The 17307-nt window shown below is 39.5% G+C and overlaps 1 protein-coding gene across 1 annotated transcript in view; it reads left to right on the top strand.

Annotated features, from left to right (window-relative positions):
- The window catches only part of NEB (nebulin), a 156091-nt gene that overhangs the window by 22739 nt on the left and 116045 nt on the right, over positions 1-17307 (top strand). Inside the window, exons 6-14 of the mRNA XM_074873845.1 lie at positions 3711-3819; positions 4361-4424; positions 9018-9062; positions 11603-11848; positions 12493-12600; positions 14036-14140; positions 14446-14550; positions 14654-14758; positions 15488-15592. Coding sequence (XP_074729946.1) covers positions 4392-4424; positions 9018-9062; positions 11603-11848; positions 12493-12600; positions 14036-14140; positions 14446-14550; positions 14654-14758; positions 15488-15592 — 852 coding nt within the window. The 5' untranslated portion in view covers positions 3711-3819; positions 4361-4391. The remainder of the gene's footprint in view (positions 1-3710; positions 3820-4360; positions 4425-9017; positions 9063-11602; positions 11849-12492; positions 12601-14035; positions 14141-14445; positions 14551-14653; positions 14759-15487; positions 15593-17307) is intronic.

The following is a 17307-nucleotide window of genomic DNA, read 5'->3' as shown; positions in this document are numbered from 1 at the left end:
TTCCTTCCTTACCCCCTGCCCTGAGTGGTTACTGTTTGATAAGTAGGACTGATTGAACTTAATATTTTAAAAAGTTAAGTACAAGAAAATATTTTCTGCTTTGAAATGTTGGTCCATTTACATGCAAAACAGCACCTTCCTCTACCTTAGTCATCTTGCACCATTCTGTCTTTTTAGTTCAAAACTGCTGAGCATATGCATATTTATGTACTGTGGATAAAACAATCTGGTTCTGGTGTGCTAACCTGTATCAGAACTGCCAGGCTGTCGCCTACAGCAGAATTTTCCTAATGCCTTTGAAACATTTGTCCCCTAGAAAGTCAAGCTGGTATTCGCAGAATATTCCAGCAGTGGCTTGAAATCTGAGTCACAGACACAGATTTTCACAATAAAGCAATTTTAAAAAATATTAAAGGAATATTAACCATTAGTATTCCACTTCAGTAGGCAATACTTGCTGATATTTTGATATGAATATGTATCATTGACATTTTAACAGTCCTGAGAAGTGAATGATGTGAAACTAACAATGAGCATAGCAGTTTATTTTCACAGTGAGGACAAATGTATAGAATGTATGTGTGCATGTGTTTAGGTATTATATATATACAAATAACAACATATATAGGCAGGTGTGTAAAGATCCATTTATTGGTATGTGTCGTATATAGATAAAAGCACTTAAGCAAGTGAACACTAAATTTTCAGCAATAAAATTGTGGACTTGAGTAGAAATCACAGAAAATGTAGTGAGTTTTCGTTCAGTTTTAAATAAAAATAAAGCTAGCAGTGATAGTTTTGTCAGAGTTGTTCCCTGAGATCTGGAGCTGAAGGAGCAAAGCAGCAAATGTAAGAATTGAAAGACTTGCTGGCAGCTGTAGGTGACCTAAGAGCACTCTCCTCCCCTTTCCATGTTCTGATATCAGTACATAGATGTTATATTCTGTACAACTTTTTGTTTCCACAATAATACTTTTGGTTCTTAAACACCTTCTGTAATTTTGATGGGTGATTCCATGCTTCGTTTCCAGCCCTGAGCTGTCTGCTGCTAAAGATCTGCTGTGTTTCACACCAGACAGCTGCATTTCCATAGCAGAAAAAGTGGTACTTGCATCCTGCATGTAACTTTGGCCTTTTTTAGTGTCTTTCTAAATAAGATATATTGAACAGCACTGTAAAAGAATCTGAAGGTGATGTCCTTCAGTTGTGGTGTATATCACTAAGGGAGAAATTGTTTGCAGGAACTTGCAAGAGAACTGCACGGAAAATTGCATCCCGTTTGAAAATGCCTGCTAATTTTGTCAGAATAACCATCAGGACAGAGGAATACAAGCTTCTGTTGATCTAGCAAACCTGATTTAAATTAGGTGATTGGAATGAGGCATAATAATATCCAGTATTGTAGCAGTGACTGTGGGGCAATGCCATTTACAGGAAGAGCAATGTAAAGTACAACTATTGAGTCTGAAAAAGAGGCCCTGAACCCAAGAAGGGGGATGGTTAGTTGCCAGCCCTGGTGCTAATTTTGGCATCAACGGAGATTTGAGCTGGAAACGGCAATAATGAATTGCATGTTATATTAAAAAAATTGGCCTTTCCCTAGATAAAGGTTTGTCATCTCTTACATACATGTCACATTATGCATCCAATCAACTGAAAAGCCATACTTGGGAGAAAATGACTCTGTGAGTTATTTCAGGAATGCACACACAGAGGATCTGGATTGGAGAGCAGAAGGTTAAGCTGACATTGCTCTCGTGAGGCTCCATCAACATGCTATATTCATTTCTGGACATCTTCAAAAGATGTTAAGAAGCTGAAAGACTTTTAAATAAACAGAACTAAGATTAAAAGGGGAAGGATTGCCTAGTAAAGCAAAATGCTAAGTAATTGAAAGCATATAGCTTGCCTAAAGGAGAAAGGAAAGGATCTACAGCTCTGTGCAGAGTATAAAATACTTGGCAGTAGTGAATGAGATATGATATTTCATCTGGATATAAATATTAACTTCTGGAAAGAGTTAAGGAACAAGAAGATGTCTCTCAAGGGCTCCTGACAATCATTTATTGAATTATGTGATATAGTATGTGAAAAGAGATCACTGTTGGTATTGGCTTTTAAATGTGCCTCCTTGAACAACTAAAGCAATCCTATTATGTGAGTGTACTCAACTAGCTGACCTGAGAGATCAGCTCCGTTATCATCACCGTGATTCTACGCCATACATCATACAATTCTTGACCTTCCAAAATACTTTGTGCATTAGAATTGCTCCCCTGTCACTTAATCTGTTTATCATGTATTCTTAGCCTTTCTTCACCAGACATATTGGCTGTTAATCGGGTTCCTTGCAAGTTTTTCCTTGCCAGTAGTCAGTTCCCAGGTCCATGTGTTCAGCTATGTAACATTTCATGAGAAGTGATAAAAACATTGACACGTGATTTGCATCAAGTTAAGTTGATAATGCACTTCAGGTATACATAGGGATAAAATTAAAGATAGACTTATACTAAAAATGTAGTTTGAAGTCCAGACTCCTCTCTCCAGACTCCTCTTTCCTTTAAGTTCAGAGATTCTTGAATTTGGGTAGTTTTGATTCAGGTACAATATAGGAAGAAAATTGTTTCTGTCAATTCAAATTCTTTATTATTATCAATTCTGAAAGAAGAAAATGTGCCTGTTTTTTCCATTTGAGTGCTTCCTTGGATTTGCCTAGGGATCCATTTCAGCAGAGACCTGGTGAAGTTGAGTCAAGCTCTGGTGTGTTTTGGGTTTCCTCGGGAGCACAGAAGTGCCCAGCTCCCTTTTCCTTCATGTTGCTGAGAACAGGTGGCCTCCTCCGGGGTCACCAAGTATATTTAGGGCTGAAACTCGAGCGGGCTGGAGCCAGATTGGCTGTGCTAGCCACATGCGTCATTAGGAGCCGATGCACCAGGCTCGCTCTCGCCCAGTGCTGCTCAGGAGGGAAGACTGGAGAGGCTTTGCTCCTAAGGATATTTACTAGATGTTGCTGGTAAGAGCATTTTAATCACGTTTGACTTCTTTCCCTTAGAAAAGGATCTTGAGCTGTTTCCTGATTCTGTAGTTTTTTGGGAGTAGTTGTTGTGCCTTGCCCGTGGAAGTCAGATTTTCTGTCTGGATGACGGGTTGCAAATTGCAATAAGAGGAAAGGACTTGGAACTGTGTTTTGGAAGTGTAACTGAAGGTTATAATAGTGACAGTTTGTACAGATTGTATCCTTATATGCAATCCCTACTAAACTTTGGCCTACTTGTTCATACAACATGCCGCTTATTGAGTTATTCTTAATTTATTTTAATCATTAACATTCTGGTTTAACAAACTGATTTTTTGGGGGGTAATTTTTCTCAACACATTGGAACTTAAAAGGGACAGTATTCTATGTTCCTATATTTAACCCGCATTACTAGACTTCACTTGCCTCAGAAGGAATTGCAGTTTAGCCAGCTAAACAAAACCACCCCGTCATTTGGTAGTATTAGCTTACACGGCAAATATCTTTGGACTCAGGAACAGCTGTTCCAAAGCCTCATCCCCTACCAACATTAGAAACAGGACTGTAGCCTCTGGTGGAAAATTGTAGCTTTGCCTCTTAGCAAAATCATTGTGTTAATTAATTCATTTAAAGGTTTTGACAGTAATCTGTGCTTTATAATTCAGCCAGCTATATGGATTTTCATATTTTCCAGGTCTGAAGAAATAGAGAGAAAAAAGCCACAAGAGCTAAAAAAACCCCAAACCCCAGAGCATCTATATAAGCTAATGCTGGGAAGACAGAAATTGCCTCATTAACCTAAGGTCACTTAAAAAAAAAATTTACAATTTTTTTCTACATTATGGTTTTACTTATGAATGAATGTAGTAGAATATACAGATAAAGCTCCCATTCAAACAGGAGCTTGAATAATGTAATGAAATAACACAGAATAGTCACAGAGAAAAGAAAAGAAACATTTTTCAAATAATTTTGTTGTAATGAAAAAAATCAAATCATATTACAAGAAATCTCTTCCTCTGATTTTTTTTTGTTTTTATTTTCATTGAATTCCAGTATTGGTGTTACAACTATTAAAATATTTGTCCAAAATTGTAATTTACATCAGTATGTTTGAAACTTAATCCAATGCTTTCCCACAATAGTCAAAATAATACCAGATACCAACTTCATTTCTCTCTGTTGTTCAAATTCTTTCACTGATGAGCCAACAACATTGTAATAATCTGAGTAGTTACTAACCATGACCCCAGGTGCTTTATGAACTTGACTAGTAGCTTTTCATAGTACTTTCAGTCTTGGGCTAATACTGTATATTCATACTTTCATTTGCTGCCTGGCCAGTGAGTGGGGGAGACAGAAGAATACCCTCAAAATGGAGGAAGAAGAGTATGAGGAAGTTGTGGAGGTAAGAATAAAATCTGAGAGTAGAAATATTTGTTTCCTGCCTTGTGAAGGAATATATTAATCACTTTAATGAGATGTTGCTCATGAGCATAAATCATTGCTTGGTGTTTGCTCTCTGAAGATTAGGGTATGATTAGACATTTATTAGATGATTTGATCAGTAAAAACCAACAACAACAACAACAAAGTTGCTGTCAATGGAGCAAAGTCTCTCTGGTTGCTGTCATAGTTTCCCTGTTTAAATAAGGATTGTAACCATCCCACACCCCCATCGCAAGGTTTTGTGGTTACTCTTCTGTGTAATTATAGATGCAGTGGGCCATCTCTTTTCCCTCCTGGCTTGCTCTCTGTCATCCAATCCATGCTAGAGAGGATGACTCTGGAAGCCACTTTCTAGCCTCACCTCTGTACCCACTGCAATGCAGAAATGCAGCAGTTTTGTGCCACCAAGGTACCGTTAACCAGTTTAGCCTTAAGAAGCTGCAGAGATGGAGCTAGAATTAAACCTGTAGATGACTGTGGAGTTGCATCAGGGATTAATTTGCCAATAGGTCATTTAAACTCACAGTTATATACCTAATTATTTAGTCTCAACAATTTGATTAAATGAATCCCCTGGAACTGGGGAACCTACAGCTTACTATTATGAGCAAATCCCATTGGAATAATGACTTTACTATTGAAACAGCATATGAGGTTAACCAAAGTGTGGTCTTACCTGTTGCATTATTACTATTATGAAAAAAAATTATGTGGTATGAAATACATAAGTGATTATAACAAATTGCTCAGTGTTTGTTTGAGGAAAAGAAGAAGCCAGTATAAATGTAGACATCCCACAACTCATTATCTCCACACTATATTCAATGGACTGTTGATTTCAGGCCGTGTTACAGCATTGAGCCCTCACTGGCAACTTTATAGATTTCAAATAGTGAATGAAGTAAAGTCAAATGGTTTGCCAGTTGAATTAGTTAAATGCGTTTTGTAAAACAAGTGTTACCGTTCATAAAGTCCATTTTAAAGACATTGTACCACTTCGTTACAAAGACACTGGTCCTCCATTAAGTTTCCTATCGCCATGTTGTAATTGCCTTTATGCTTCCTGAGCATTATGTGCTCTCTGTAACAAAATCTATATTTATTTGCTGTCAATGCTTATTTGCTGCTGCTGGAATTGTGGTTATGTTGGGCTTTTTGTCTACACAGCTCTGTTTCATTCTTTGTTTTTAATTTTGAATGACCACCTTCTTGTAACCACATCCCTAGGACAGACCGAGATGGTACTGCTTTAGTGGCTTCCCTTGAGATACTCATAGTGAGAAGCTAAATAGAATAGAAACAATAGCATTCTGGTACAATTTTAAGTCAGCTTAAGCCTTTTCAGAGTTTTCTTAACTAGAATTCCACTTGTATATGAATCACCTATTTTAAACCTGTAAGAGTTTTATCAGAAATTCATCTTCCGAAAGACTAGAAAATTGCTGAATTTTCAGCAATGAAAATTCTCATTGCTGAGAAAACGATAAGGATTTTAAGATACTATTTTTTCTTTCTGGAGTTATTACCCTGCAGTGGACCTTGTAGCTATTTGTGATGTGCAAAAAACCACAGTGAATGACACAAATCTTTGCTGCTGAGTTACTCGAGGCTTTGTGGAAGGTGGGTCAAACACGGTATAGGGCCAGTGAGCAGAAATTGCCTCAAAACAGCCCAATATGAGACTGCTTGGAAAGTATGGGCTAGTTACATGAACCTAACTTTGAGGAACAAGTTTGGAAAAAGGGCTTAAACTTTTTAATAAGAGGTTTTTTTTAGAGCTCGATTCAAAGCGTTGTTTGCACAGTTTCGGAACGTGACCCCGAGCAAATCATTGCTGAGGAGATTTTCAAAGACAAAACCCACATTTCATGTTTTCTCCTTTCTGGAAGTCAGTGGCAAGTTAAGCACCTTTTGAATAAAATAGCTGCTGTGTACTACAGCGGACGGAGCAACATCTTTAACTGTTTTCTCCTCCGTTAAGCAGCGAGGGGAGGTGGAGGGCGAAGCCTCGGGGCGTCGAGGCCCCGGCGCTGCCGGCTCCTCTCAGCGCTGCCGCCATCTGCCGGGGGGCGGCCCAGCGGGACGGCGCCATCTTGCGGCCGCCATTTGCTGCATGGCTGCGAGCGGCGCCTCAGCGCGGGGCCCGGCAAATGGTGGCGAGCGGGGTGGTGGCGGGCTCGGGGCTGGCTCTGGCACCTCCGGCTCCCGGCCGCCGCGGGGAAAGGCAAGCTGCCAGCGGGGGAGCGAAGCTCCCAGAGCGCTGCAGGGCAGGGACGTAGCCCTTGTTGCCTTTCGCATCAGCACTAGCGTGGCCAGCAGGGACAGGGAAGGGATCTTACCCTTGTACTCAGCACTGGTGAGGCCGCACCTCGATGCCTGGGTTCAGTTTTGGGCCCCTCACTCCAAAAAGGCCATTGAATGACTCGAGCGTGTCCAGAGAAGGGCAGCGGAGCTGGTGCAGGGTCTGGAGCACAGGTCTGATGGGGAGCGGCTGAGGGAACTGGGGGAATTTAGTCTGGAGAAGAGGAGGCTGAGGGGAGACCTCATCGCCCTCTACAACTCCCTGACAGGAGGGTGCAGAGAAGGGGAATGAGTCTCTTGAACCAAGGAACAAGCGCCAGGACAAGAGGGAATGGCCTCAAGCTGCGCCAGGGCAGGGTCAGACTGGCTCTTAGGGAGTATTTCTTTGCAGAAGGGGTTGTTGGGCGTTGGAATGGGCTGCCCAGGGCAGGGGGGGAGTCCCCATCCCTGGAGGGGTTGAAGAGTTGGGTTGACCCAGTGCTGAGGGATCTGGTGGAGTTGGGAACGGTCAGTGTGAGGTTCATGGTTGGACTGGAGGAGCTTCAAGGGCTTTTCCAACCTCGGTGATTCTGTGATTCCAGTGGGAGATGTGTTCTGGTCTGGTCACTCAGTTGCACTGCATGTTGCTGAAGGAAGAGGTGAGCAGGTTTGGCACCATCAGGGGAAGTGAAGAAGAGGTTGATGGTGCCTTCATGAAAAGCGAGAGGCAGAGCCACACACGGCAAGGAAGGAGTGCTAGTTGGAGACCCTGTTTAAATGAGTGATGGAGAATGGAGAAGGCAGGAAGCTTTTGGTTTCCAGCAAACACAGCAAGAAGGCTGGTATGGATGAACAGGGAGCTCCTGACTGAGCTCAAACAAAAAAAGAAGTATACTGAAGGTGGAAGGAGGAGAAGGCTACTTGGGAGGAACATAAAGATGTAAGACTTTATAAACTCCATTCCTACATGCATAGGCAAAGTTCAACTGGAGTTGAAGCTAGCAAGGGAAGTGAAGGAACAGCTGAAAGGTTTCTGCAAGTGCCATCAGCAGCAAAAGGAAAGCTAAGAGAGTGTGGGACCATAGTTCAGTGGGCAGGGAAGCTGGTCACAAGGAACAGGCAAAATGCTGAGGTACTTGAAGCCTCTTTTGCCTCAGGTTTGGTAAGGCTTGTCCTATGGTCTTCCACATCTCTGAGCTTCCTAGCAGAGATGTGGGAGTGAAGTAGTACCCACAGCAGAGGAAGACAGAGTTAGGGATGACTTAACTCACTGGGATGTACGTATTTCCGTGGGACCAAAGGGGATGGATCCAGGGGTGCTGTGGAAATGGGTTGATGACATTGCAAGGCTGCTATCATCTCTGAAAGGTCATAGTGATGCGGATGTTCCTGATGACTGGAAAAGGACAGATGTCACACCCATCTTCAAGAAGGGCAAGAAAGAAGGGAACCACAGGCTGGTCAGCCTGATGTCAGTCCTTGGGAAGGCTATGGAGCAGATCCTTTTAGAAACTCTTTCTAAACACGTGAAAGACATGAAGGTCATGGGGAGCAGAGAACATTGATTTATCAAAGCCAAATCATGGCTGACCAAACTCATTGCTTATTATAATGACTTCACGGCTGGTATGGACAAGGGGAGACCAGTGAATGTTACATACCATGTCTACTTTAGTAAGACCTCTGAAAGTCTCCCATAGTCTTCCTATCACCAAATTTATGAGACATGGGATTCATAAGTGGACAGTAAAGTGGGTGGAAAATTGACTGGACTGCTGAGCTCAGAATTGTGATCAGTAGTACAAAGTTGTGCTGGCAGCCAGCAAATTATTGGTGTCCTTCAAGGATCTGTAGGTAGGAGCAACTCTGAGGGCAGCCTTAGAGAGAGAAACCTACTACAGTCCTCTCAGCGTATTATCAAACACTTGGAAAATCCTGTTTTTTTTGAATGCTGATTCTTTCTTTTAGTGTGGTCATCTAGTGTGGTCATCATTGTCTTTGCTCTTGTAGGTAAAATTAGATAATGATCCTTCATTAATTACTTGGGAGGATGATTAATTGAGGAATGTATGGAAAAAATCCAGTCATGAATGCAAAAAATGGACAGGTGTTCACAATTACTAAGGATGCAAATGTGACTGCATAGGTACATAGCAACTACAGTCCTATTTCTCCAAAAGTGTGTTTTTAAAAGACCTGAACAGAAGTTAGAATTTGCTATTCTGTATGATCTGGCCTAAAAATGATTTTTTTTTTTCTCTTTTTTTAATAGTACTACATTGAAGAGACGATTATTGAGGAGGGTGAACCAGAGGAGGTAAATGTCCTCGTGATGTTGCCTGTGGTGTATATATGCATGTAATTAATGCAAAATGCTAAATTAGTGGCCCTTTGTATTCTGAGGACTAATTTTTCATATTAACCACACATGTCAGAGAACAGTTGCTTCTTAATACTTTATTTTCTCTGCAAGACCCTGTTGTGGGATGATCTGGAGGCCGCCTAGCTTGTTCTGAGTATCCTATCTGCCGCTCTTTAGTTTCCATTAGAAGGAACCGTGGATGTGTCCATCAGAAAAAGACTGTGCTCATTTCTGTCCGGCCCTCTGTGTCTTGCTGGTAGTCTTCCCTTTGCTCCTGCCCAGCAGCTCTTTGCACAGGACCTGACAAGAGGAAGCAACAGGTTACATTAATAACAACAAACATGGGCAGGAAGATTACTTCGGTAACATGTTGACAAAAATCCTCTTACTAGTGCAAAATCCAATTATTAGCGTTCAAGATGAACAGAATTAGTGAGGATTTGAATGTGACTAGATACGTACATATGAACAACAGGCACATACATGCATTATACCTTGTTCTGAAGAGCTATGTAAAAAGATTCTGCCTGAAACCAGTTTATATATCAGTTCTGCTGCCTTCACCTTGTGTAATTTCACTGAAAAGTGGTGGTTTGCAGATTTTTTTCATGTCACTGGTAACAAATATTTGAGTCACCAAGGACTTATTACCATAATTCAAAATTCTCCTTGTAATATAGGAATAACCCAAACCTCTGTTACGTTGCCGTGGAATATTCTTTATGGCATAGACTTATGTGGAAATAAAAGCTTAATGTTTCCCTTTGTGAGTGTGTTTTCTTCCAAACAAACGATCTGTTTGCCAAGTCTTTCTGTATTTTTAATTTAATAATATCTGATTTGATTAATACTGTTTGAACAAGTAATCTAGGGCTATCCTTTTGAAGGAAGACTTCCATCTTATTAGTTTTAAGATTAATTTGTGCACTGCATTCATCAGGTGTTTGAAAATCTGTACCCAGACTGGATTTAAAGGGAGATATAGCATGACTGATTATTTCTGTGTCTGATTTGCATCAGTTTTTGATGTATTGTGGAATGAAGAATTACATATGAGTACGAATGTCTTCCTAGCTAATGTGATTAGACCTTTTCCCATCATCTGTAAATACAATCTAATACATTAGTGTCATGTGGTCCTATGCATTATCATATGAAAATAAAAGCATTGTTTTGCACAAAATGCTGTATTTTCAGAATCAAGCCTCTCCAAGTTTTAGAATATTGCAAATCTATACAAAATATATTTTTATAAAACCATATAGCTTCACTGTTTTGTTATAAAACTAACAGCAGGTAGTGCTGCTTGCAGTGTTTGCCTAGACAGGTTTCAAACTCTCCAGTGCTTTCAGTGCCCAAAGTTAGATGAACACTTGTATATTTGAAATGAGTTGTAAGAGAGAAACTTGTGGCAGTGCTGATGTAATTTGGGGCAGCATTTGTGAAATGCAATTAATGTTCACATAGTAAACAAACCTTTTGTGATTTAAGTGTTGTATACTTCTCAATCTAATGTTTATTGCGTGGTGCATTTTCTGGTCTGTCTCACACTAACGCAAATAGCTATCAGGAATATGAGCTTCATGCGTTCGCTTTTAAAGGTGCTTTTTTTATTTTGAAAGCTAGATGCTATGAAATAAAGCTTGGCATTTATTCAGGTGATTTTAGAGCACATTTTTAAGTTGCAATAATTATTTTTAAATGCTTTTAATTAGAATCGTAGTATTAACATTATTGCTTACAGCATGAATATGTTGATAAGCAAGTACATAAACCATTTAAATTAATTAAGTGCTTATTTCTAATGGATGCTTGATCATTGATTAGGTAAATATCTCAGCTATGTCTCTGCCATGATTGTGATCTGACTATGAGAAAATATAGTTTAGTAGAAAAGGTGGATTCTAGGTATTTGTTCACTCAGCTGGTGCATCGTGTAGGTACTACAAGATTGCAAAGGCTTGAGCTTGTCTGTCTGCTGTGTCCATTCCTTTCCGTTTGCAAGAAGAAGATAATCTTTTTGAATGACTGTACACACGTTTGACCTGCTTTCACAACTTCCAGTGACATCATTAGGAGCCCTGGCTGTACGACGTGTGTCTCCAACCCAGCTTCAGCACTGAGAACATTTCTACACTTTGGTTTTAGTAGCCTGTGGCCCTACCTGAGAGCTCCCCCAATGCCAGGGGAAGTTATGAATATAGAACAGAGGCACAGGAGCCCCACTCTCCCACCTACTCTGGAGAATAATGAGATGAGTTTGATACAGAAATCAGCCAGTCAGTTAATTCGTTGTGGGCTTTTTTTAGATTGATGTATGGTAGGCATACTGGATAATCCCCGTAGGAAAAGTGTCACTGATTTTCTGTCTTGCAGGTGGTTCCTGGATAAGAACTGAGCATCCTTTTACTAGATAGGGGAGGTGAAAAATGCTTATCATAAAATGATGATTTCTAGTTATAAAGCAAATAATTATTTTTTTTCTTTATTCCCAGGTGATCACTGAGATCACTGAGACCATTAGTACAGACTTCACAGGTCCTCAGACTACCACCTATACTATTGAGCATGAAAAACCTACTGTTGAGCGTGAAAAATCTATTACTGAGCGTAAAAAACCTTCTGTTGGGGATGCAGCACCTCCAGTCAGGAAGAGGACAATACGGACAAAAGTGGACCCATCTAAGTTTTTGACACCTTATCTGCTACACAGTAATAAAATGAAGGACCTATTCAGTGAGGTAAATTATCCCATGTCTTTTATTTCTTGAGGAACACCAACTTTAAAATTATTTACTAGGTATTAGTGCAAACCTTTATGCTACTATTTTGTCTCCTGTACTTCATTGTATGATGTGTATTAATGATATTTGCCTGAAGTAGGAAGTTTCCTTTTTTGAATTAGCCACTTTCTTGCCCATTTCCTGCTTAAGTGCATTAGGTAAACATTGGGCACAAAAAGTGGCACAAAAGATCCCTTTTCCTAAATGTTAATGTATATTACCTACCAGCATTCACTGTTTAAGTGTTATGTGAGGTCACAGGCCTAGGACTGCTACCCTCACCCACCCTTCCTTATCTTTGGTCACTGAAACTGTAAATTTGTCAATATCAAGCTGCTAAGGAGAATATAATCAATTAGGGGTGATCCAAACCAGGCTAAAGGTAGAAATGGATTTTTTTCTGTTGTGTCAGATGGAAGAAAGTCAGTTGGTTGAAAGAAGCATAACTCTGCAAATGTAGTTGAGTAATACCAGCTTGTATTATTCAATAATCTGCCCAAAATTCCTATACTAACCACACAAATAAATTAATAATTGCTACATACATTTCTGGCAGAGCTTTAGGATATATCTTAATTCTATTTATCATTATTTTCTTTCAGAACAAGTACAAAGAAAAATTTAGAAAAGAAAAAGGAAAGCCGTATGCTTCCACAATTGATACCCCAGAAATGCGGAGAATCAAGAAAGTGCAAGACCAGCTCAGTGAGGTAGGTATCATCATAAGAAAAAATACTTACTGAGTGGTAAAGAAGCAAATTGAGTCACAATTTTAGCTGTTAGATAAGAAGCGATAATTTTTTGATGATAAGGCAATCTGAAAGTTTAGCAAAAACTATCACATTACAAAAGCGAGGGATACAGAGTATATGACAATTTGAGTTCTGTGTTGTAGCTTGGAATTTAGGTCTTTCAGGAGGGAGATGTGATGGTTCCTTTCCAGCTGAATAGCAGCCCTGTTTCACTGTGGCTAAAGAGGTTTGAAAATTTCCGATGAGAAGTTACAGCCATGGGAGATGGTGGCGATGCCCACATCGTTGAGTTTGAAGATTCCACACACTGTGTTCTGCAGGCATCATGAATGATGTGCCTGATGATTTTTTTTTTATTGAGGTTAAGTTGTGCACTGGGTAAATAACCCTAGAATTTTGGTTTTAAGATGTGTTTAAACATTTTTGTTTTCATAAAACAACTGAAAGTCAGTTTCCTAAAGAGAAAATGATGCTTAGATTCTCCCAAGTGTTGCAAAATGACCTTCTATACATCCTGTCATTTACTATGGGATTTTCCAAGATGTGTTGTCTCCTCTGTGTGAATTCCACTGTTAATGATCTGCCTTTGAAGTCTGGCCTGAGTGCAGTTGCCCAGCTGATACAGTGCCCCTAGTTCCAGAACCTAGCTCATCCTCCCCTCTTTCTTTTAAGCAGCTCTAGTCTACCTTTCAACAATGCACTTCACAGTCTGGGAAACTGAAATTCACCTACAAACGCTTCTTTATTCTTTGTACAGGAAATAGGGAGAGTTGAGTCCCTAGGAATGGGAACCCCTAAAGCTGAGAGGGTAGTCACCTAACCTTACCGATGCTCAGGAGAAGAGTGTGCGTTAAATCATACTCCGCTCCTGACTCGGGATGGATTGAGGAATGGGATGCAGCAATCCGTCTGCTAACGCTGACTGAGCCTGCAGTCACGCTGGGAGTGGTGTAGCCGCATTAGGATGATTTTGTGCCCAAGCTGCTGGTTTGCCGTGGTGATGTGGCTGTATTGTTTTCGGCACTGCAGCTAGTGTTTACATGGTAATGGACTCTGAAATGGAGATATACTGCATAGCGTGGGGATCTCTATCTCATAGGCAGGGTGGAAATACTCCTAGGAAGAACTCTGTGATTACAGAAGGACGCTACCTCTAACTTGGACTCACATCTCTTGAAACTGTCTCAAAGCTTCATTTCTTAGTTAATTTGCAAAATCCGTTTGCTTCCACAGGCTTCATTTCTAAGAAGCAACTAGTCCTAAATGCTTTATTGAATTCAGGTTTTGGCTGTTTACAGTATTAAGTGTCAAAATATCAATATTCTGCTTTTTTTTAAAAAAAAAGTCATTTTTTGCTGTAAGGATAAATGCATTTTGTTGTACATTGATCTAGGTTAAATACCGCATGGCTGGTGAAGTTGCTAGAACCATTTGCCACGTTGATGAAAAGGCCAAGGATATAGAACATGCAAAGAAAGTGTCACAGCAAGTGAGCAAGGTGAGCGAGTTCTGACTTTCTAGAAGGGTTGTGAACGTTAGTGGATCATGAGGTTGCTGATAGGAATAAAGTGTTGAGCTCAGGGCACTAAAGCAATGTTTATAGAACAGTTTAGAAGCACAGGGAGAGATAGAGAAGTTGATAGGGAAGTATAAATATAATCTTAAATGTTTCCAGTTGATGTCTTCAAATGTCACTGGTTTGAGACTTTCACTTCAAAAAAATCTTTAGAGCAGGTAGTTTATTCACAAAAGTAAATATATTTCTAATGATAGAGTAACTAACATGCTGATCTTTCTTTCCAGGTATTATATAAACAGAACTGGGAGGAGACTAAGGACAAGTACCTGCTTCCCCCTGATGCGCCAGAGCTTGTGAATGCAATAAAAAACACAGCAATGTTCAGTAAGGTAAGAAAAAAAACCCCACAGGTCTAGGCAGCTAAGTGCAAGAAGCATTCCAAGTCAGAGAGTAATTCATAGTGAATATTCTGACATTTTTCTGGTTTTTTAGAAACTCTATACTGAAGACTGGGAAGGAGACAAAACATTATTCTATCCATACAATGACAGTCCAGAGCTCAGAAGGGTGGCACAGGCTCAAAAGTCTCTGAGTGATGTAAGTATCAAAGCCTGATTGACAGTTAGGTCACTGTTACAGTGTGACTTGGTAGACTTCCTGGTGGACTTTGACTAGATATAAAAATTTCATAATGGAACAGAAAATAGAAATGCGTACGTGCGCACTGATAGTTGGCTCTGATAGTTATGCTATTTCTATAGAAAAATATGTACTCTAATACAGAGTATAAATCTGTTGGCAATTTATGCCAGATTATGAATGAATGAAATAATTAATGTATTAAAGATCTTCTGAGGTAATCAGTAAGAAGACCTCAAGTATCTTTCAGAATGGAGAAACTCTCAGGGTTGGCTGTAAGCCCAGTTCACTGTTGTGGGTCTACAAATCTGCCTCAGTGATAAGAAAAGTCAGGAACTCGTGAGGCTGTGTGATTTGCTGATACTTAGATATGTAGAACTCTTCAACCCAGGATTTTAGGTCTCACTTGAAGATTTCAGTGAATTTTGCAGATGTCCAGAATTTCACAGTCTATCTTTATCAGGAGCAACAGAGTAATAGACTTAAAAACTTTCCCAGGGAACTGCTTCTTTTTCACTGTCTCTTATCAGGAGACTTCTCAGTAGTCCTCCAGAACACACTGGTTGAAAGAGTTTATGCTGCAGTAGCTGAGGACAGAACTTCGTTAATGGTGGTGTTAGCAGAGATAAATGTTCTGATGCTTAAGTTGGTAGTTACTGTAAATGTTGACTTCTTTCATATTTTCAGATTGTCTACAAAAAAGGGCACGATGAACGAAAATCTAAATTTACTTCTCTGCCAGATCCACCTGATGTGGAACAAGCCAAGAAAGTGACAAGGCAGCTGAGTGATGTGAGTAGAATGAAGTGCTCTTCTTTCTGTAGAAACCTCACTTTTGGAGTTAGAGAGGCAAAAAGGTACCTAAAGAAAGGGAAAGCAAAAGAAAAGCCCAGAGCTCATATCAAGACCCCTTTGATTTTCAGTGGTGGGAGGCAGTTTCTTTCTTCCTCGAGTGTCTCAGAGAAAATCCTGCCCAGTCTTAGGTTAAAGATGAAAATTTACTCTTGTCAGTGAATTTAGTTTTCACAAAACGTTTCTGCTTCTACCATACACACATTACTTCCTATTCTCCCTCCCTCTTTTTTTGTGTATTCTGCTTTACACTTTCTGTGTTTACAGGAGAAAATAGTGAACAACATCCATTTTGCTGTTCTCTTAAATGTAAACAGTGACAGGTAAATAGCTATCTGGTTTTGGAGCCAGTTACTTGCTTACAAGGAAAATAACCCCATTTTGCTGAAAGTTGCCTAGTCAGCTGCTCAGAATACATTATAGTGTTGATTTCAGTGTCAAACCGTTGTACACGTACATGTCCCAGGATTCTTAAGTTCATGGATACCAGTCAGTGGAAATGTCTGGCAACTTAGATAACGGTTTCCTGGTTTGCACACCAAATTAACAAGGAACACTCAACATTAAACTTCATAACTGTGTGGTGTAATTAACAACGACTCTAGCACCAGTTCTTGTCAATGCATTTTAGGCATGCTTAGAATAAAACACAGCTGAGGAATGCAGGAGGTGAAGTGAAATACAGGAAGACCAACTTTTGCTGATGAAACTGGAACTAAGTCGCATAATCTTGTGAGATAAAAGTAGGATTTTAACCCAGTTCAGAATTTAGCTATTATGATGAAGACACACATTATTGCTGTGTATTGAAAATTATCTGATGTTTAAGAATAGGAACTTACAGTTTCACTTATGGTTGCAAAGCCATGAAAAAAATGTTGTGAACCCATTTGGAAGGTGAAAGAAAATAGTATTTAATTTAGAGAAAATTTCTTGAATATTATTCTTCTATAGCTTAAAAGCTAAATTTAAGAGGACATCAAGGAAAATTTTAGACATGTAAAAAGCAAGATTGGTATGGTAATTCTTTGAAATTAAGTAAGCTATATATGTATCTCCAAAACAATAAAATGTAGAATTTTTTTTAAGGTGGTTTTTGGCGTATATGTTCTGTATCAATGTGTAACAATTAAAAAAGCATTGGACAAGTTGTATTTTTTGTGATAAGCACCACAACTGTGGCTGAAAATGCATTTGGAACACGGAGTCGAAACTTGGGAAGATGTTCTGGTTTTAGACAGGCAGGAACTGTCTAAACAGTTGATATTTGGTTGCTGTGTGCTTGAATATAGTCTAATAGAAATCACATATACCAGACAATCCATATATTACAAGGGTTTTCTTATAACAATTTTCAGCAGCAATAACAATAAATTCTGGCTTAACCAATGGGCAATACCATGTCCCAATATTATGTGACCAGTGAGAAAATGGAACCAAAGGAATATGTTAGTGATGTCTCATAGAAAGATTTTATTATTAATAACTGTCCTTTAGAACAGATGACTTAGTTCACCTATTTGTCCTTTTTTTGGTCAGGGAGGTACTAATAGAAATAACTGAATACTGAAGTGGTTAAGCCAAGTCATATTTAAGGTGTTTTTAACAATAATGCTTAAAGTAGTTATAAGGCAGATGTAAAATGTGAAGCAACT

This window comes from Strix uralensis, chromosome 6, assembly GCF_047716275.1.
Source record: "Strix uralensis isolate ZFMK-TIS-50842 chromosome 6, bStrUra1, whole genome shotgun sequence".
Lineage (NCBI taxonomy): Eukaryota > Metazoa > Chordata > Aves > Strigiformes > Strigidae > Strix > Strix uralensis.
This window is presented reverse-complemented; position numbering and strand designations above follow the sequence as displayed.